At 36.9% G+C, this 22,804-nt stretch overlaps 2 protein-coding genes and 2 long non-coding RNA genes across 5 annotated transcripts in view; 2 read left to right on the top strand and 2 right to left on the bottom strand.

Moving 5' to 3' along the window:
- Positions 1-13,334, bottom strand: part of LOC132911726 (DE-cadherin) — a 98,049-nt gene extending 84,715 nt beyond the window's left edge. Inside the window, exon 1 of the mRNA XM_060968592.1 lies at positions 12,749-13,334. Within this exon, the coding sequence (XP_060824575.1) occupies positions 12,749-12,842 (94 nt within the window). The 5' untranslated portion in view covers positions 12,843-13,334. The remainder of the gene's footprint in view (positions 1-12,748) is intronic.
- A 5-nt stretch (positions 13,335-13,339) lies between these two features.
- LOC132911748 (uncharacterized) lies at positions 13,340-16,082 on the top strand. 2 transcript variants are annotated; one of them, XR_009659071.1, is made up of 4 exons: positions 13,340-13,743; positions 13,879-14,469; positions 14,553-15,649; positions 15,706-16,082. It is a non-coding gene; the product is annotated as an uncharacterized LOC132911748 (long non-coding RNA). The 2 variants fall into 2 exon arrangements; XR_009659070.1 differs by having other exon boundaries at positions 13,340-14,469.
- Positions 16,083-17,548: 1,466 nt separating this feature from the next.
- Positions 17,549-19,430, bottom strand: LOC132911749 (uncharacterized). Its single transcript, XR_009659072.1, has 3 exons — positions 18,956-19,430; positions 18,230-18,571; positions 17,549-18,072 (listed from the first exon to the last, which is right to left on the bottom strand). It is a non-coding gene; the product is annotated as an uncharacterized LOC132911749 (long non-coding RNA).
- A 141-nt stretch (positions 19,431-19,571) lies between these two features.
- Positions 19,572-22,759, top strand: LOC132911731 (zinc finger protein 600-like). The gene is made up of 4 exons (XM_060968602.1): positions 19,572-19,801; positions 19,880-20,234; positions 20,322-20,447; positions 20,805-22,759. Exons 2-4 carry the CDS (start codon positions 20,082-20,084, stop codon positions 22,452-22,454), a joined length of 1,929 nt encoding a protein of 642 aa, XP_060824585.1. The 5' UTR covers positions 19,572-19,801; positions 19,880-20,081; the 3' UTR covers positions 22,455-22,759.
- The last annotated feature ends 45 nt before the right edge of the window (positions 22,760-22,804 follow it).

A 22,804-nucleotide genomic window follows, 5' to 3' on the forward strand; every position in this document is an offset into this window, starting at 1 on the left:
AATTGTTCGCGAAGAGCCTAGCTCGAAGAAATGGCCCGATACCGGCGGCAACGTTGCCCGTTCACCGCGGCCGCGTTACCTTACATTTCCAGTTGCGTCGTTCTCTGTTCTTTGCCTTAGCAGAATACTACTACGCTACCCACTCTGTCTGCTCGCGTACTACGGCGAGCTCTACGTCACGAGCTGACCTTCCGCTTACTTTCGAACGCCGAGATCTTAGCAACGGTATCAAGAAATGGGAAATGTGACGAGGCAACAGCAGACAGATTTTTGCTCGAGACCGCGAAGCAAAGAGCCTCGAAAGAAGAAAGAAAGGGAGGAAGAAAAAGAGTAGAAAAGTTAGGAACTGGCAAGAGGAAGACTGGTAAGAGTGTAAAGACGTGGGAATTCTGCAAGGCAAGCGATATTCATGGTTAGGCGTCGAGTAAGACGAGAGCTTCGAGTAGGCGTCATCGAATACTCCTACGACGGCGAATCGTTATGTTCTAACCGGGTGCAACGTTCTCGATGTTGAGTATCGGTCGCAAAGTTTCCTACCGATCTTACGTACGACATTTCGTTTCGTTTATCTCGCATGCGGGACAAAGTCCCATCAAAGTACAATAAGATCACAAGTGGCTGGTCGGTGAGCCAATAGATCTCGAGTCAACAGTCTCATCGACATCGCTCAAGTATTCGAGCGCTTGCCGTAGAACACATTTTGACGAATATATTGTATCTGCTGATTCTTGTCGTCATGAAACGCGATTATCATAATTAGACTGCTGATTTTTATCCGATCTATGAATATTTTTCCATAATATGGAAAAATATGTAAAACATCGAAATATAATACTCGTTGTGTATCATTTCTACTCGGGTAACGCCATACTCTTTAATTAGATTCCATCTTATAAATCTACATTCAGAGAACTATGGATACGCGCAAATATCCAACTATGATTATTACTTAATTTATACCGACAACGTAGTGGAGACAGAATTTCCCATTTTTATTAATCCGGACAATTACCGTGTAGAAGTTTGGAGCCGCGTAAAGTTTCTGCGACGCGGTGACCAGTGAACAGGTCGCAGCCACTATTTTTCATTTCCTGGCGTCGCAGTTCTAAAACCGATTAATCGTATTATAATCGAAAACTAAGGGGCAGGAGAAATTACCCGTTTGTTTGCCACGAAATTACGAGATACAGGAGATCGTACGATATTAATAGGTGCACAAAGCACTCTCCAGCAAATCTGCGGCTGGTTTCGTTTAAAAAGTTTCTTTTCTCGTTGCAACTTTTTAATTTCTAGTTACCGAACTCTTGCTGGCTCGCTGTGCTCTGCAAGCCAGCAACTCGTTGCCACGAATAACTGCCGCACAGCTAATAAGCTACATAATAAGACGCCGGTAAACACGCGCGGGCGTCCGCCTTTTTGATCCAATAAATTACCGTCAACTGGAATTTGGTTTTCCTACTCATTAAAAGCGAGATACGCGAAATACGTGGGTCATGTAATATATTCCGGGGAAACTAGCCTGATCCAAGCGCCAAGAGGTCAGCTAAGCACACCGAGTAATGGATCTACTAATTGTAAGGAGAGCCTGATGCACCGAGCTGGCGAGACACGACACGGAAAACGTTAGGCAGAATTACGATGCTTGACACGTTCGGTAGCCGTGTATTCCATCGTTGGTATGCGTTCAATTTCTAGCCTCTCTATTATTCGGCTCTTCCAAAACTTCCAACCATTTTTCACATTTTTATATCCTGTATATGAGAAATTGTTCGTCCTATCGTATTCCGTACGAAGACCGAAGGGAAAAAAACAACTATAACTCTTTTTTTTTTTTGTTGATTTTCTAATTTTAATATTGTCCGATAGAAGATTTTAAAACATAGTTATATAGTTGGGAAGAAGGATTCTTAAGTCCAACAGAAGTAGCAGTATAAATCTACGAAATTTGATAACAAGCCAATAGTACGATAGTGTGTGTGTAGATACGAAGAATGAAAATCAAATAAAACGATAGAAACCGGTGATGCCAGATTGCCTGACAACACATTGAATTTTCAAATCGTTTCTCTGTAAAACGCAAGAAACCTGATTTCATGCGATCTTCGTACGAAGATTCACAAAAACGTGATACGTAAATCATTTCTGATTCGCTGACCCAACAATCTTAACATAAGCTATTAAAAAAAGGGGGGATACATCGTTGCTGGAGAAATTGACCAATCGATAAACATCTCGTAGGACTCGTCAATATTTTTATTCATTATTCTAATAGCTAACCGACGCGAAACTAAAAGGAAAACGACGTATAATTGGATAATCGCGTTATTTAAATGCACGCGGAGATTTGATCGATAAATCATTCTATAACAGAGTACACCTTAGACGTTGTATTTTGTAGAAATATCAGGTACAACAATTTCTAACGATGGGAATTGTCGCAGTCTTTCTTTAGAACAGATTGCCAATTAATTCGGATCTCCGTAAAATGAACAGAATCTACGTAGAACTGGGGCTGTATAGTTTAAATCCGCATTGCTCAAAGGCCGGCTGTACTTTGTTGCTGATACACACGGTTGCTTTCAAGAAAGATTAAGAAAAAGGAGCGACGTTACGACAATGTAACCGCTTTTGAAGCGTAACTTGTTGCGGGGTAATTGCACGCAAGAGTAATAGCATCGCGTCAGAATAACGCGAGCATTTGCGAAATAGCAGCTTCGTGATCTTAGTCGAAACGAGCTAATCCCATTTACGTTCTCCCAGACGAATTTCTAGAACGCGCGTCCGGAATAAAAGAGACGCGCTACGAAAACGCCGAAGACGGGCTTCGCGTCATTGCCAAGTATTCGTTTTACGAGTTTCTACGACCGGTCCATCGTAACCTTTTCTTCGAACTCAATCGAACGGAAATTCCCTGCAGTACGAACCGACGTAAGACTCAACTTGGTCAGGATTTCCGCAACTATTTCTTTCTTAAAATAATAATGTTACAGAAAGAGAGGTAAACGGTTGATCATGGAACAACCGTAGATTTAAAGAACTTGGCTTTAATTGTTTCTGAATTTTCGTCTTCTGATTTTGGGTTATAGAGGCGATTACCGAACAACCTGGATTTAACACTAGAACTACCGATGGTTAGCACGAAACTATTTCTACCTAAACCAGTCCAAATGGCTGGTCTTTAAAAAATACGTAATAATAAAATATGTTTATATTTGTTGATTTATTACTTTCTTACAGAAAGAATTCCATGTTATGTAGTAGATTTTTGGTATTATTAATCCATCTGGGATATCTAAATGAGGGCTGACACATTTATAAAATTGTAGAACTAAATTTGTAGAATCGTGTTGAATGGTGTGGTATTGCTAGTGTTAGCATCTAGCGATCTAGCGATCGATCCGGAATTTTCCTGATAACTGATATCATTTCGAATGATACGCAGTAAAAATTTTCAAAACGTGTGGCAAGTTGTACAAAACGAGGAAACTGGTTAATTGGGATTCGATAAACAGATTGCAGCACCCTTTTACACTTTGACAAATTGTTAGAATACAACGATATTACACGCATAGGCACAAAAACCCTTACACAGAGATTTGAACAGGACTCTTACACAGGTCATACTCGTTACTGTATAGAGAGTGGGGTTCAAAGTATTTAAGGGATCATGGGTCACTACCTAAGTCTAGTCTGAGAATAACTAGTCAACAATCAATAATCTTCATACTTTGTTAATTATGTCAGTCGCTTATATACATTTGTTTCTGTAGTTCTGTTTAATAAACATCACTGAATATTATTTTAACATAAACATTGTGTCTTCCACAGATTATTAATCTTAACTTTAAGATTTAATTCTAACACAAATATCAGTCATTTTTACTGATATTGGTATAAATATCCTTGATACGAGATTATTTTCAGTTTGAATACATAAAAAGCAAAATAAAATTCATTATATTATTCTTTTAGTTTTCGTTGCGAAAGTCATTTCATCATTGCGGACGAAAAATATAACAAAGTAGGAATTTCAAAATAAAATTGTAACTGTGGCAGTTCTAGTGTTAAATAACGAGAATCACATTTTACGTGGATTTCTTTCCGAAATGTCGATTACCCGTTTGAATAATGAATAAAAATATCGACGTGCAACAAGTTCTACGAGCTGATTATCGCTCGGTTTTACGTAGTTGCCGATGAAACTTCGCCAGGGAAGAGACAATTTGTAGAGACGTGTATTCGAAGATTAGCTCAGAAGATGGATCGGTTGGAAGATCCTCGATGACAATGGAAGCAGAATGTTTCTGTGATGGCGAACAATCCAAGAGCGTAACGTTGGTTAAATACCAACAGCAAAATTGTATCATCTAGTTATCAAACGTTCAACGAACAAACATACGAGAAAGGCGAAGAAATTTCAATAAAGCAAACTGCAAACCATTTCCCGAGAATAACAGCAACGCGGACAGATGTTAAATTCGTTTTAAAGCAAACCGTTTGAGCGAGTTTTCCACTCAAACGTGTTCCTATTTCGATGAAACTTATTTAACGTTTTATCGCTATCGTTGACAGTTATCTCGCGACTCGACAACGATTATCCAACTAAATCTCGATATAATATCACGTATAGAAATTAATTACTCGCTACTTGCGACGTTAAATGCGTATTCTCCGTTTCCCAGTTGAAAAGAGAAAACAACGAAAAGAAATAATCTCTGATAGCCGCACATCGATTGTGGCCGCAATCTCCTCTTTTCTCGTTGTTTCCTCTGGGGAAAAAGGAACGACGAGAAAAACCAAACGAACGAAGAATACTGTATATGCTTTGACGAGGCAACGGCTCAGGACGATCGATCGTTAGACGGGAAATGGGAAATGGGAAACGGGACACGCGCTCCGAAAATCTACACGCGAATCACATCGCTTGCATGCACGTGTCACGAATCACGCTCATCATAAACGACTGTCAGTCGACGCCGAGCGATTTTCAAATGCAAATGTATTTCGCTCGGCGAATGGACGTCATCGTCGCGTTCGAGCGGTCGTTTCTGACGGACGGCAGCCAGCCAGTACAGTTCTAAACATGATAGCCTCCACCTCTAAATCCAGCCAATTAGAACGGATTCGGCGATAATAATACGGGTGACATGAATTAATGCTGGCCGTGCATCGAAACAGCGTGATCTTCGCGTGTCTGCTCCTCTTGTTTACAATTTTCTCTGTTTTCCCTTTCTTCTGTCTCTTATCCTCCTATCAAAGCAGATCGAAATAATCTAACGAGGAATCGACTATATCGGTGGAACTCCATTTGTCGGAATGAAAATTTAGTTTGCGTCCAATTCGATGAATTGCTGCCAATTGAATCTGCTAATCTGAATGCGAATGGCTATTAAACATAGCGAAGCTAGCTAAATTCGTGGTATGAGCGAGACGAACAGCGAATTAACTAAAATGTAGCGTAGCCGAAAATGAGACGAGAGTCTGGAACAATAAAATTGCGTTGAGTCGCTTCGTATTCGAGAAAATCGAGTTTGAGAACTTGTCAAGTAAACGTGCATTTGCCCGATTCCACGGACTCCTGCTAATTGAATCAGCTAATCTGAATGTGAATTGCTATTATACGAGTACATCGCGGACATAAATTCGCGGCATCGGCGAGGTCAGGATGATTCCATGACTCAAAATGGGACGGAGGTGCAAGAACAACGAAATTGCGTTAGAGGCTGCATATTCGAAAAAATCGAGATTGGAAACCTAATCTAGACAGAAGTAGATAATCGAGAGGAAGTTATTCCACGCGTGAAACCAAATTGGAAATGTAAAGCAAGAGTTGCACGATCGTTTGGAGGACGTGAGATTGAAGCGCGTTTAATTAACACTATTACTTTATTAATTTATAGCATGTTTGAAAGAGCAATTGACTTCCAGTTGATTTTACGTCGAATTTTGATTTACTCGAATTATTGGAAAACGAAGCTGCCTTCTTATCGCAACAACCCGTTCAATTTTTATTATATAAACTTCGAGTATACGAACTGTTTGCTCCCAATGGCTTTAGACAAATAAAGTTCCACCGTCCAAACAATATTACGCGAATTGGAATAAGAACATGTACGCGTTCGTCCTCTGGCTACGACCAGGTCAAGAGAACCAAAGTGGCGCAACGTGGCTCCCAAACGTGTGATTTTCTTCTACACTTCCAGATCAACGCTCGAACGATGGAGACATCCAAGAGAAAGTACGAAGTGTGACGAAGCGCGGCACGATGAAATAGAACGAAACTTTTTTTTCCAGGAAGTATGTATCTATAGTTGGAATTTGGATTACCGTTGTTCGTCTTATTGTCTCTTTAATTCTTCCTACTTACGGGCATCGATTTATCGAGCAAGCGTAACTAGACAAACAACGCCGATACCTTTTTACGCCATTTTTTTTTTAACGATGATAAGCTGAGATAGCGTTGGCGAGTATCGAGAAAGCTATACAACAGGGTGTCTCGTAACGTACAGGCAATATTTCAATGACTGATTCAGTATACAAAAAGGATTCATATTTGACTTTGTTTAGGAAATATAACAAAATTTTGCGTTCTGTTATTCCGTACCTAATTACTGATGTTTATGAAAATTTCTATTTTTATGACCATCGCTAAAATAAAAGAAGAAAAAGAATAGAATGTGCATAAAAATCCTTCGTCCCTTAAATCTAAATATTACGAGTATTTTATTCTTGGCATTTCCTATATTCTTGCGTATTACCTGCATTCCGTATAACCAAATTTGCCATAAATACATAAACATTCACGCATCACTGTTTACACTCCAATCATTGTTGATTACTCTTTCCGATATCTCCTGATATTTCTGAAATTTGTTAAAATACTTGTTCGATTTTGTATCGGAGTATTTTAACATTTCCGATAGGAATTGCGTACACGTACACAATGCAGTTCAAAATATCCCCGGCAAATAAAAATCCAATAAATTGAAATTGAATGAGAGTTGGGCTCATGCAGCAGAATCATATACTTATTACAATACAAAATCCGCTGCATATCATGAAACAAAGCAGGACGTATGCCGTTATGAAATTTTTCATTCTTTTTTACATGTTGAATCAAGTCTTGGAAATGACATCGCGTGTTACCAGACACCCTGTATATGGTGTTTCCATTTTATCACAGATCACTATCAATATTTGTAGCTTATCACTATCGAGGGACTACTAACGATAGCCTGCAATCATTCTTCGCGACTGTATTATCGAACGATTGTAAATCGATCGTAGCGGTGACTAGGCTGCGATCAAGAAATTTTTCGATTGGAAATACGCGTCAAGAAATAGTCTTCTCAATCTCATCTTGCTTTCTATCCTCCCCATAGTCGCAAAATCGGTTTTACGTTGATTTTTAAGTTCCCAGAATAGAAATCTACTCGTATAATACACACAATAATTAAACGCTTTATAAGCGAAAACATAGACGAGTCTTTAAACAAAAATCTTTAAAAAAGTCTTTAAAAAAAATTTACTTACAACTTATGTTACGGTAGCTATGTCTTCAGAGAGCAATTTCCGAAAAGTAGAGAATTTAGAGTTTTTACGAATACTATTGTATATGCGTTTATATGCTGTACATGAGATATAGTACATATTGGACTATACCGAAGTTCCATATAACTTTTTCCTACGAATATTTTATAAGCATATTTGATACGAACATTTTACACACATATTTGGTTATATATTTTATAATTTATACGTAATTTACGTAATTTATACGTAAATATGCTATTATATAATTTATAACAATATTTGGTTGATTGCAGAAATGAAAAATTTAATGTTTGCGATTGCATGAAACTGAAACTCTTGTTCTATGTACACAGCGAGGCAACGTACGCTCTGTATCTTCATTTTCAAGAAAATGCAGTACGAATACGTTTAGGTAAGAACTGGCCTAGTACGCGTCTACGATCAACTTTTTGCTTTATTCTGATCGGAAACGAAGCATCTTGTGAACAAATTTTATTGTACATTTTCCACTTGTCTCCGCGCGTACAATAATCTCCTTTAATACCTTATAATGTGATTCGTCGTTGCGAAGGAATTGGAGATTCGTCGAAAAATTTAGTGGGCGATCGCTAAAGCACGGTGGTTCCCTGTACAAGCTGCACACCTACGAGAAACGGCCGGCGACCCCGACGCACCGCTCTTTGTCCTCTCGATTCTCTCCTCTTTGCTTGCTGTCCTCGTTCCCTTTCTTTCCTTCCTTACAACCGTGATCCTGCGTCTTTCTTCCTCCCCCCATTCTCCTCGTTTCTCTCTACATCTTTATTGTTCCTCGTGTACCATGGAACAGCCGGTCCTTTCTTCGCCGATCACGTTGCTCCTTGCAAGTTATTTCCTTTTACCCTCCATCCTTCGCCATTCATTTACCGTTCAAATATATTATTTTCAGTCAAAAACCTTTCCTTCTTAATTTACCAAGTAAAAATAAAATTGTTGTTTGGCGCTATTAGTCTGCACAGGTGCGTCTTCGCATTGCTGTTCGTGAACAATTTTTCGTCTGTTTATTAATTGCTTGCTTACTGTTCCCCAGCAATTAGCCATGTTGTACATGTTCGTGAACATAGTTCAAATAGCTACGAACACTATTATCTAAATATCTCTAGTGTTCACGGTAACATGTTGAGTCATTGAGCGCGGATGACTATATGGTAGTGTCATAGCCTGGTTGATCCCGGAGACGGGTGACGCCACGTTGGCGTCATGTGCAGTCAACGTTTTAACAGTTAACACGTTACAGACAGAGTAGTTGCTCGAGTAGTTTCCACCAGTGACTGTTCCTTTTTTTCAATAATCGACAAGAAATGATTTTTTCTAGGACGCCAGTGTGGACTCAGCGGTCATTAAAGTATCGAGAGAAAGGAATCTCGGTCATACTGGATGACCAGTGACAAACTTTGGCTCCGCAACCAATGTATCGAGGATGAACAAATCTCAAAAGATTCGAATCTAATCGATGGTGAACTGACTACTACTGAGAGTTACATTCGAATCGCGTGATTCTTTGCCTATTTACATTGCTAAACCTACTTTATCCCCCGACCATTCTCTTCGCTTCTTTGGCAGACTTTCTTGAGAAAATCGCCAATTTTCTCAAGCTAAAATGCTTCTTATTCTCCTTCGTACAAACGTCACACGATGATTTTCAACGTAAAGGTACGAACACAGAGCGACGTACATATGCAAAACACAGGCGAACCCGTTTCATCAGTTAGATAGGCACGTAAAGGTCCGATAGACGAAGGCGGGATTTTCATTACGTAATCTCAACCTAGTTTAAAAGCGCTTCTATGACAGAACAAAATAAGGAAACTACGTTCTTTAAAGTACTCGTTTTTACGCAGACTTCCTTCAGGCGAACAGAGGCTCGAACGAAACGAAACTCGATAGAAGCTAGCGTAGTACAAATTCAGAATGTAATATTTATGTACGTTTTCGAATTTAAATCCCGCGCCGTTTCGAAATCATTTCGATACAATTGCAATCAAAACAATACTAAGTCGGAATTGAAGCATCGTACGAACAAATCAATGAAAATAAATACGAAAATAAAAAGGGATCTATAAATAACGCTTAAGTCTTTCATTATAAAGAGAGTATACGTAATATGTAAGTATATATATATATATATATATATATATATATATATATATATATATATATATATATATATATGTAAATATAAGCTTTTAGAAATATAGAACAATCCTTTACTACAAGGATTTAAATAAATAAATTCTATTATATTTCATTAATTAAGCAATTATACAGAAGGGGATCAATTATGTGACGAGACAATCGATTGATAGAAAATTTGGGGATAACCGTTTATAAGAAAGATAGAGAAATAAGAATAGGAACTGAAAGAAAGCGTTACGTTTTTTATTCTATTTAATATTGATTTTTATAAGATAGGCCAAAATAAATTGTCTGTCAGATAAAAACACTGTTATTCGATTATTTGAACGTAGCTCATATTTAGTTTGGACCGAGGTTTCAAATATATAAATGTTTAGATATTTTTTATTAGCAAACACTGTTACGATCTATGCATAAAAATGATTGGCATATTTCTAACAAAGCCACGTTCTACGAAATATAATTTATTACACATCAATCAATTCGCTGTAATGAATAGAAAATTCTTGGGAAAATGAACAGTGGAAAATTCTAAAATTAACCAACATGTTCGTATATCTAATTTCGAATAACGATATATTATTAGAAAATTGGTGTATTATTATCGGATATTAGGAAAAACATTATTGATAGTCAATTTTGAATTATTTAAAGTAATATTCATATAATATTATTTTCAAATTCCGCTACTTCGAGCATTAAAAATATTAGAAAAAATGGTCTCGAAAATTATCTCGTTCTATCTTCGCTAGCCAGAAATTGATCTACATCAACTAAACTCCATTTCCCTTGTTTATTTTTATTGAATATAAAACTATTAGTGCGTTTCTTGATAATAACGAATGGAATCGATTATTATATCAAATTACATAGATATTTTAATATGAAGTATACACAGAAAAAACATAACAAATTCTTTTAGAAATATGTGGATTATACATCTTCAAAGTTTCATAATAAACCAGTGGCATAGTGTTATATCAATATTTTCGAAATGTTCGGGACAACGACGAAGATATATATTTAATACCAAAGTTGAATAAATGTAAAATTGAATGACACATATTGAATTTTAAACTGTAATTTATCATATTTTTCTCGCGATCTTCATATGATATTTCATTGGCTAGAATGCAATCAATACGTATCTATCCGTCATCGTTGAAAAATACGAATATTTTTATTATAAAATATTTTAATAACAATCTATTGCAGAATAATTTTGACATTTTCGTAATATACGCATTAAAAGATTCGATTGCCAGATAATATATATTGCTATAATTTATTGATATTTAATATATTATATTTTGTGAAAACGTGCCTTTTCTAAAAGCATAGTAAAGTGCTTTTAGTTCCTAGAATAGCACAGCGAAAACTTAAAGCTAAGAATAACAGGAAAAGTGAAAGCTGTACAGGTTGGTAGCATCGGTGGTTGGTATCGTTGGTAGCGTCAACGATGTCGGTAATTCACGAATCAGTTTTTGTCGTTTGACATTTTGCATAATCCGAATCGACTTGTTTACTTCGGTTCACGGTCCACGACGGTGTTTGAGGATCTCGAGCAACAAAGGCGGAAAAAAATGGACTGGTAGGGAAACAAGAGAGGAAAAAAAAGAGAGAAGCCATACTGCGTGGCGCGCGCGACGACGTTGCTGTTACTGCTGCAGCTAAAGCTGCATTCTTTCGTGAGAAGGAAAAGAGCAGAAACGTTAGAGTGAGAAAGTGTGGGGGAGGAGAAGAAGAGGGTTGACAGACGGGGACAAGGAGATGGTGACGAGAGGAGAGGAGAGAGATGGAAGGGGGAGGATAAGGAGGGAAAAATCCGAGGAATGTACCAAGAGAGCACTTTGAAATCGGTTGGCAGTGGTTTAAGATTACGCCGACTAAGGTTCCTCGAAGGCCTCTCTCGAATCTCCTCCAACCGAATCCTTATGCGGCCAAGTCGGCGAAATGGAACGCGACCCTGATTGCCGCCGCGCAACCCGACGTCTCACGTTCAAACGAATCTAGCATCGATTAAACTTAATAAAAAGCTAACGTGTTTCTCTCGACCTGGCGATCAGCTTCTTTCAATGGACCATCGACAAAAAGAATTTGCGTTTCATCTCATCTCCGCTTCCTCTCACTGCTACAATTAAATTCAATTATACCTCCCCACTCGTCTCATCGCCACTCGCAATAACGTATCGACAGGAGATCGATTCGTCGAAAATCCTATTTCTTTGTTTATTGTGTATTAAATGATAGAGTTATAAATTTACAATCTTGTGATATATGGATATTGTTCATTGAAAAGAACGCAAGGTAGTAAAGAAAAAAAGGAAGTTGAGGAAATATTGGAAGCTTCTCACGGGCAAAGGCGCACCCTTTCTATCAAAGTATCGCTACGAGTGTAACTTGGTTCCCTCAGTTTTCTCAGGGTACGCATTTCGTATCGGTCGACGCTATACCTTGCTACCCGATATCTCCAACCAAGAAAAACAGAACCTTGCTACTGGTTTTGCGTTACGAAAGTGGAAAGAAGACATGGTTCGAGCGTTCGATGCGAACCGACAACATCTTATCACGTTCTCAGACATTCCCTTCGTTAACTAAACCTGTCGATGGATAAAAATGTACGAGAAGATTGATATCTAGATACATTCACTTGACTTGCCTTAAACATTTTGAAATTATTATATTAATCGAGTAGTCTTTATTGGAAAAAAACGAGAGATTGGGATAGAAAACGCATACCGATTCGTACGTTATTTCTAAGCGTCGAGAGGCCTCTCAGAGATATACTTATCTTATGAACGCGGCCTAAGGCCCCAGTTCCCCCCACTCTATTCCACGACTGGCCTCGTCGACGGACTACGAATAACCGCGCATGCGCTGCGGGACAAAACGTTATAAACACACGCACCGTTCTCGTTTTCTCGACACACGCGAGTACTACACTTACAAACGTTCTTGCGTGTACACACACAATCGTGTACGCACGTACATACAGGTAGAAAAGTATCACGATAATACTCTTTGAAAGACACGATCTACTCACCGAGAGCTCCATAAAGAAGCAAGAACGACAGCAGAAGATGTGGAGGCCTCGCCCAGGCCCGTATAACGTGCCTGCTAGCATGCTGTCGCGACATGTTTCCCTTTTCCTCTCTCGTTGGTCCTTTCCCTTAGCTTCCTGGCTGGATGTTCCGGCCGGAGCAACCACGCTGTCGCTCCTTTTTCGTCTTGTCTATCTTGTACGTTTACCACCAATACGAATTCCTTTCTTTGATCGCTGAAAACTTTCAACGATCACTAAAGTACATCACTACGGGTGCACATGGTTCTCATGATCCTTAGTTTCCTTTTCCCCCTTTGCCCTCTCTGCGTTTCTTCGCTTCACACGGTGAACAAAACACCCGTTACACACTGCACTCGAAGAAACAAACGATAAACCAAAAGACAACACTAGCGAACGCTACCCTCGGAAGACCGACGCCGCAGAAACGCGCCTACCCGACTGAACGACGAGGACGCGCGATTCGTTCGCGGTACCCTGTGCTTTCCAGCTTACTCGCTGCCTGCCTGCCTCCTGCCTGCCTGCCTGCTTGCTTGCTTGCTTCCTTGCCTGCTCGCCTGCCCCGAATACCGTCCCTACCATTCGCGCCCCTTCCCCACTTTAACAATTCCCCTCTCCCGTGTTTCCCTACCTCCCCGCTAGCCCGTAGTTCGTGCCGACTCGCCGCTGATCAAACCCCTCTTCTCCGACCCCGCATTGCCAATCCCATCGCCAGCATACAAACAGACCTTCTCCCACCACTTGCTAACTACTTGTTGATCTTCCAGGAACGAATGGACGATTCGTCGAACCTCGTGCTTTTACTTCTTCTCATTTTTTGCTCCATTTTTATTTATATGCATAGATTTATTGAAAATGCGATTTAACATAATACTTGTGACACGAAATGTAAGTATCTTGGGAATAGTAAAATGTTAGAAATTCATAATTGTATTCGCTGTACATTTATGTCGAAGAAATTAGAGGAGCTTACTATGGTATTCTAGTGTATTACTATTTCTTCTGTTCCCTCTGTGTGCTTCTTTATCTTTTACTTTATTTACCTTTTTTCTGTTTAAATGCACTTTGACAGAAATGAAACAACTCTTTGAAATACATTTCTGAAAATACAGCATTAAATCATTCCTAAATGAATCATCAAGTTGTTATACCTAAATGAGATAATACAATTACTCGATAATTACCAAATTTTTCGAAGAAATTCGGCGCGTTGTATTTGTACAGTTATCTACCTGTTGCCGCGAACGTGGCCATCGAACGCTCTGTGGTGTATGACGGATAGAAAAGGCGATAAAAATCAGTGAAAAGCGGAGAACGTTGAATCGAATTGAATCGATGTAAGTAAATATCGATATTGATTGTTAAATTCTCAAGCACGAAGTACTTCGTAGGAAATACTGTTCCAGAACATCTCAAATAACTTGAGTTCACTAATCATAAGTTTAACCCTAACCTAATCATATTTTTCTATCGTTAGGAAACATTTCAAATTTAAGGAAAACATAAAAGAATTATTGTCTGATATGCATGACCTTTTATTTGAATTTTACGCCAAAGATATTCTTAAAATACTACAAATCTCTTTTTGAGCTGTATATAAAGTGAGGTTGGAATATGAAAAAATCAAGAACTGCAGCAAAGTTAATCTATTAAAGACGAAACAGTGAGATACATAATACAAAAATACGACATAGTTCAAGAAGGTAAACAACTTACACGTGTATTACGGAATATACAAAATGTATTTACAATAATAGTTAACGTCCACTTTGTAAATCCATTACAGGTACAAATCGAACGTACGAAAGAATTTCAATGATTTGAGAAAAGATAGTTAGTCATAATATTCAAATTTTTTGAAATTGTGGAATCAATGTGAGAGAAGAAATTCTTATAAGAACAAAAAAAGGATATTAGAGATATCTTTAGGGTTCCCTTGCATAATCACAATCTATTAAAGAGTAGTCAAAAGCAATAACGCAAATTGGCACGAAAAAAGTCGTAAATGAAATATAGCTTTACAAGTGTCCACGCTTCGATGTCTGATTTTAAACTCCTTGTGTCACATCCACTGCCATATTCTTGTATTCTTGCTACAAAGGTAAGGTTATCTCATATAGTTGAGCTTCGTAACGATTCGAGAGCTAACAAGAGGTAGTCTCGGTATCATTCTTATCTACTTTTGCATTCCCACGTCGCGCAATGACGGTCACACGGTTGATTCTTGGAGTGCAGATCTATCTCGAAGAAGCTAAATACTCCTCAAACATCACATTTCTATTCTTACACGCTCACTTGCACAATTAAACTAATATTATTCATGAAATTTCATAAGTCACAATTTATGAGGTATTAGCATTAACAAGTTTCCTCGTATACATAACTAGAATAACTTTATCAATATTAATAAATACTTTGAATAGTAATAAACAGTTTGTTGATAAAGGAAAATGAAATTTTACAAATTTCGAATCATTCGATTATCTTATTTGATAAAAAATTATGAAATTGTAAAAAGGAAGTTCATAACTTATACCTTGTAACTTATTCATTCACTGATATTATATAATATAGTTAATAAATTATTGTGCAAGATTGCCCGGATGTTGCCTTTATTCACGGAAATTCCACGATAAAAAAATGCTGCCACGTCATTTCAGTTGGAAAAGTGTAAGAATGTCACGAGGTGTGAATCATAATTGTTCGATGTCTGCAACTCGATAGTTTCGCGAGTTCTTTTTTCTTTGTAATATTATCTACGTATCAATACGTAAGCGAGAGCACAAACCATAAAATATCGGCTACTATTATTCTCCTTTTGCTTATGGTTTTTATTGAATACTGATTTTCGGAAAGTTAATGCGTTTGTAAAAAGAGAAATTTGTGACTGTGAGGTTTTATGCACATTCGTATTTCTATCTGAACAACTAAAGAAATAGAATTTTAATTTGTTTTACATTAAATATAGAACTTAAATTAAATTTATTGTGTTACGCTTTAAACATTAGATCATTCTACAAGTAATATAACCATTTCTCATATACTACATGAAAATTAAAAATTACTTGCTATTGATTAATGTTGGATTTTAAAAAATGTTCAACAATCTTTCATATCTTTCTTAAATTTCCTATTTCAGTTTGATAAAACTGCAATAATAGCGACCTTCATTGCTTTAAGTTCAGCTTTGCAGAGAAGCTGCATTAGTTACGAGATGACCTAATATGACTCATAACGAGTGCTTTACTTTGAATATTTTATACATTTTTGCATATGCAGAGTACAAGAGAAAATCATGTTAAATCAACCTTCCTGTTTTACATAGGGATGCAGTTTTAAAATTGTTGTAAACCAAAGCCATGTTAGGCGCATAAATACATAAAAATCTATAGTTTACTAAAGGAAATGCTCTAAGAGCAGGCACATCTCTCTTGCGCAATTTTTATCTACATACGTATCGGTATAACATTCCTACGCAAACGAGAAAATCAATATTCCCTTCACGATCGAAGCAAGCTAATTTTCCATCTACCGTAATACTGGATCGTAAGAAATGATTTGCAGAAAACATTAAGAGTGCTCTTTAGCTGGCCTATAATGGGCCACACCTTTTCGCATAGAGAGTAATAAGGCATAAAGCAATCTAGAAGATTCATCGGTTCCAACCTGAAAACCAATTGAAGTGAATGTATGTACGTACATACACTACCGCTTATACTTATAGTTATAGTTATCCAGGCAATTTGGACGATTTGTAATAACAATATGTGAATTTTATCAAAATGTAAAAATTAATGATAAATTAGTAATTAGAATCAACACTTACTAACTTCTTATAGAATCATCAGGCTATAGATCTAAATTGTTTATTAAAAGACATAGCAATAATATATTTTATTACTTATTCATAAATTTATTATTTATGCATATACCATTACACAAGAACTATAAGTGAAAAAACACAGGAAGCATAAAGCGGAGAAACTACGCTAAACGTTCATTTTCGTGTTTCGAAAGTATGATCGATGATAATTATTCGTATCACGACAGTGTTGCATTTATCACCAATTTTGATCATTCTACGGTTAATCGATAAACAGTGGATATGCCGAGCTTATCGACCCGTAAACCTATTGTCGCTCGCATTCCCAAAGGACACGACTAGCCAAAACTCGACAAACCTCTCGCTTTCTCCAAAAGCTATTTTTCACTAGCTACCGTCAACAATCTTCGCCTATGTATCGCATAGTTAGCTTTTTAGCTGGGCCAAAGGGGCACCAAACAACTTGTAATATCAGATCAAGCAACGAAACGAAACTATCGGACTAATCAGTTCTAGGCTGTGCATGGAATTCTAGAATCTGTAACTGCAATTGTTAATTGGCCTGTTTCTGATCTCGTTTCCTTCCTGTTTACATAGAAGCATGAAACATGAATTCATCCAGCTCGATAAGAGCTTTGTTATCCAATTCGCGGTTCATTTCTTGGTGTCCTCGGCTGTTATTAGTTGCGCAAAGATCAAAGCGTAGGTCGTAGGTGGTCGTGAGGAGATAGAAAAAACCGATCATTAATGGATCTCGTTACAATTACGCGCGTAAACTTTTTAATAGCTTTTAGTATATCAGTTTACTCGTTTACCTTGTATTTCCTTCGTTTCTCGCCAAACTACCTTTTCTCTTCCAATTTCGGACAAAAATACAGACAAACATTTGAACATTTGCCTAATTGTGATTTAATGTAATTAGAAAATTATAAACGAAAAGATTTGTAATTATCTTCATCAATGAAACAAAAGCAAACGGAAGAACATCGCATTATAAAAATATGGGTACCAGAATGTAGCTTACCGTGTTAATGATCCCCTTGATGAATACAATGTACAAATAATAAGCATCTACTTATCTATAAATTGGTGATTTCATTGCGTCATGTTGTGATCACCTATATCGTAAAGTTTCTATGATCGTGTCACGCCGCACCGCGATGCCATGTTATTTATTTAATTGGCTATATTTCATCAGTGGTAATATTATTTATCGAATTTCTATCAGGCCAATGTAGGTAATTAAATCGCGCATTTCGTTAACGATAGAATTAATGGACGGGGATTGAAATCATCGGAAGGGGTAATCCGAAAAGCAAATTACGGAAATATTTGTCACAATTCCAACTGCTGTGGAATCTGCTACTCTACCTTTTCGTCCTTTCGGAATTATATATATATAGTAAACATAGCAAAGCGGACTTCTTTAATCCTTTCATCTCTAGTGAGGTATATACTCTACCGTGCATAAGTATTTGAACACCTACAATTAGTGCAATTCGATTAAAAAGATATTTTTATTATATTTTCAACGTTACGATAGAGGAATATTTCGCTATTGTTAATTCTTTGTTTCACGCTACAACTACAACACGCGATCAAAATTCTCTGTTAAATTGAAACTAAATCAAAGAAAATACCTGTATCGCTCTTGTTCCATGTGTATCTGTAACGGATGACTGACACGTGGTAAAATTTATATAAACTTTATAAACTCTTTAATTAAACTTTATAATTCCATGTTTAACTACAATAAACGGCTGACAGTTAAAATTTGCATAAGAACTATATGCACTTTAGAACGTAGCTAAAATACACATTTATTTCGTCCTAAATTCCCAATATGGAACAGATGCATTTAGAATCGCTGAATTCGGATGTCTATATAAAATCAATCTTCATCCACTTTCGATTTTTTCTCTACTTAGACGAATTAATATTAACTATTGTCTTACCAATGTCTATAAATTGTGTATGACCGCCTGAAGTAAAATCAGGTTAGGTTAAAGAGCTTAATTTGAACTATATTTTATATATTTGCATTAATTTGAAAGTGCCTAAACATTATGCAAAAAATATCTATTAAAAAAGACCCACTAAATAATCAAAGATATTGAATCTAAATGGAAGAAAAAAGGTAGATATTTTCGTAATCAAAATGTGAATTAACGGAAAAGAAATTATAAATTAGGTGTTACGTTGATACAACGTTGGCCTGTAATGGGTTAAAGAAAAAAGATTAAAAACTGAATAGAAAAATGTCAGGTCGAGAAAGAACAAGCAAACCGCAGAGAAAAATATTCGATAGCGTGCGCGGTAGATTGTGATCGATGTCTATGAAAATTCTTTTGTTCTGTAGCACGTACACATAGTTTATGGTAGACAAGCATGAGAACGAAATATTAGATTTTCTTCTAGCAAGAACAACGAAGTAGAGTTGACTCTTTGTATTCGCCATCGACGTGTTCCATTGATTGCTTTGGACGGCTTTGAACGGAAATCACACACGATTGTACAATCGATCCGGCGTCGTTTTCCTCTCCGTCTACTTTTATCGAAACTTTTCAAATCATTGCCTACTCGGATTTCGCTGCAATATCGTACACGTAAACTTCTTTTCCGTGCAACCAGCTTATTCCAATTCATTTAGAAGAAGTTATCGATTGTGTACAAATAGAATTTAAACTTTATCATAAAGTTTAACATTAATATCTTTTCGTTTCCATTTCTACAATAGGTTATATTAGAATCTACATAGATTATATTGTACACTTTTCAATTACTGCGCTTTTATATAGTTTATAACATTCAATAACTGCGCGGCATTAACCACAAGATTAACACCAGACCTCGGTAAACGATCCTGTCTGTAAAATAATACGTACGTACCAGGTAAAAACTATTTCGATCGTTTGGCGACATCTATTACTTACTGACAAATCACTGAATAGACGGCGTGGCCTGTAACTGCTAAAACAAAATCTTAACCTCTTAACAAAATCTTAAAATCATAAAATAATTAATAACAGAATAAATGGCCTTAGTTTTAGTGTATTTATGAAGATCGATGCATCTGATCGATATATTTATTCACAGAAATAAGTTTTTGTTAGTCCCTTCGTTCCTTTCGTCGGTCCTTTTACTTTTTTCATCGAGTTTAATTTATTTGTTTGAATTATTCATAAATTGTGTTGTGATTTTGCAAGGCAAACGTATGTGTCAGTATAAAATTCTATACTTCTCTTATGGTTATAACATATCTTTTCTATATCTTGGTTATAATTTCATAGAAGATTTTAGTTTTAATTTAAACCGCTACTAGAGCCACTGCTATATTGAATCGATAAGGTAGCGTGTGACGTTAAAATGGTAAGGTGGCAGGTAACCGTAACCGCCAAAACATGAAACACGAAATAGCATTGCATATCATGTCTACTCTGTGTCTCGTCTGTGTTTAAATCAACTTTTGAGGTTAGCTGTCAAAGTATAATAATGTTCATCGTTACGAAAGAAATTGACAGCGAAAATATTGGTAAATTATGCCGTACTTGTCTAAGAGAGGATGGCGACAAAATGGTTTGTTTGTTCGTGGGACCAGCTGAGTCGTCTCTCGCTGCTAAATTACGATCTCTCTCGTGTCTTGAAGTAATAAACATTTTCAAATTCGCAATTTCTTGATTAGCACAAATACGAAATTTGATTTTGTTGCGTCTGAAATGCGTATTTCATTAGGTATGGCAGGGCGATGGTCTTCCAGAAAAAATGTGCGACCGTTGTGTAACCAGAGCGGAATCTGCTCTATTATACAGGGAACAATGTCGTGCAGCTGACAGAGCATTAAGACAAGCAGTTTTAAAGGTAATCAAATTTAAAACAATGAATAGAAGTATTGACAAGGATCAGATTTTCTTATAAAACCAGGTATAAGCATGCTAATAGCACAGCTTCTGATGAGAATGGCTCTGTATACGTGTATTAAAACGTATGTTTTTCAACTTACCATATCATTTCAGTGAATTTCAGACTTTCTACAAAAAATCTACGATCCATAATTTATTATTCCCATGTGATTGAAAAAAATTAAATAAAGAAATATGTTTTTACTTTACACGAGATTTTAGAAGAAAAGCTGATCACTTCATCAGTGCACATATATGCCTTGTTTTTAGAAGGAACGTGAACTTTTGCAAAATGCAAATGTATCAATATTCATAGGTTTCTGGTCTGGCTTCATACGCAGCAGGTTACAAATTATATCAACAAAATCAGGGTTTCATGCCTGTTCAAAATTCCCATAAGACTTTGAAATGTATAGAATGTGGAGCAGTATTTACGACCTACCAAGAGCTCTGTGCCCACAACAGATCACATTTACCTTTTATCCAAGACGATATACCTATGCAACATATGCACATAGTAGAATCACAAAATCCATACTTCAATCTTAACTTTGGTCACCTGAGCTCTAATTTAACCAATGAGAGCATTCAACACACGCAATTATCTCCACTGATTAGGTCAAACGTGATGCAAATGATTCCAACGAACGGGGAAAACCCTAGCCGAGCTGCTTGCGCGCTACATTGTTCTTTGTGCAATCGCACGTTCACCAATAGAACACAATTAATAAGTCATAGTATCACCCACAACTCGGAAAGCATAGAAGTGCCCTGCGATAACGAGCATATAGATATCTGCGAGAATTCAAATCAAATTCCTCAAAACTTGAGTTACGAGAGATCGATTAATTCCGTCGGGAATACTATCCAAAACTTATCTTATCATAGGTCAACAACGAACGATAATAACGAAATACAAAACTTGGAATTTCCAGAAAATATGGATTTGGGAGACGAAGTTCGAGAGGGTAGCCCTCGTGTAAGAAACGCAGCGATGTCTGATTCAGATACATATAATATAGCTGTCTATCGCGGTGTAAGATTTGCGAAAAGTCTCGAACGTACGGACAACAGAGAGAGTATCGATAGATATCAATCGTGCTCTTCGAATCTTAATTATAGTAAACAGCAGATCGAAAGCGAACATTCTGAAAATGTGCAACAGCTACAGGTGAAAAAGTACAAATGCGACGTATGCTCCAAATCATTTTCTCAAAAATCTAAATTGTTAACGCACCGATTCTCACACTCTGGTCAGCAACCTTTCAAGTGTCCCAATTGCGTGAAAGGTTACTCATCGAAGAGCAAACTAAACGCTCATATGCGACTACACACGAAAACCAATGTACACCCGTGTAAAATGTGTGACAAAATATTTGCATATCCTTCTTATCTGCAGGAACATTTAAAAACACACAGACGAAGCGGCAATAGCAACGCGAGAAATGAAGAGAACAAAGCTTTCGAATGTGTCAGCTGCAAGAAGAGATTCCTTTTATTGAAAAATCTGAAAGCTCACGAACGACTTCATACCGGAAAAGGTTTGATGCGATGCGAAATATGCGACAAGACATTCAGTCGAAATTATAATTTAAAGATTCATTTGAGAACGCATAAAGCAGCCAAACCGCATAAGTGTGAGTATTGTAACAAATGTTTTGTTCAAAAAGGCAATCTCGCCGAACATATGAGAATTCACACGAAGGTAAAACCATTCGAATGTAAAGCGTGTGGAAAGCGCTTCTCGCAGTCAAGTCACTTGAAGAATCATGAAGCATCCCATACTACTGTTAGACAACATCAGTGTCGATTGTGCGGGAAACGATTCAAACTTGCGAATCATTTGAAGAGACATCTGATTTTACACAATGGTACAAAGTCCTACAAATGTCATCAGTGTAATCAGTTGTTCTCTCAAGCATTTAGTCTCACGAGGCACTTGAAAAGGCACGATTCGCATACTTAACCGATGTGTACACGTTTTTTTATATGTACATACATATATCATCTTAAAAATATACAGTTCTATGTATATAAGTATTTTATACTATTTTCAATGATTAATTTTCTCCATTTTAAACGACTGAAGATATTTAATATTTGTACATTCTGAAAGAGGTACAGATAAACATTGTATTACGATAGACAGTATTAGTAGAAAGTAATTGAGATACGATTTTTCATTGCGAGATGTAGATATGTATAAACTTATTGCTTTTTTAAGCAATGAGGAAAGCAATGAATAAAATATTAATTTTTTAGAGATTTAAATTACTAAGGCTCTACTCTATTACACTTTTTTAAAAAGATTATTAT

The sequence above is a fragment of the Bombus pascuorum genome, chromosome 11, assembly GCF_905332965.1.
Source record: "Bombus pascuorum chromosome 11, iyBomPasc1.1, whole genome shotgun sequence".
NCBI classification, from domain to species: domain Eukaryota; kingdom Metazoa; phylum Arthropoda; class Insecta; order Hymenoptera; family Apidae; genus Bombus; species Bombus pascuorum.

Excerpts from the sequence above, each read along its gene's own strand:
- LOC132911731 (XM_060968602.1), top strand. The coding sequence starts at position 20,082 with ATGTTCATCGTTACGAAAGAAATTGACAGCGAAAATATTGGTAAATTA. Across the intron at positions 20,235-20,321 it reads GATCTCTCTCGTGTCTTGAA|GTATGGCAGGGCGATGGTCT; the intron begins GTAATAAACATT and ends GTATTTCATTAG. Across the intron at positions 20,448-20,804 it reads TAAGACAAGCAGTTTTAAAG|GTTTCTGGTCTGGCTTCATA; the intron begins GTAATCAAATTT and ends CAATATTCATAG.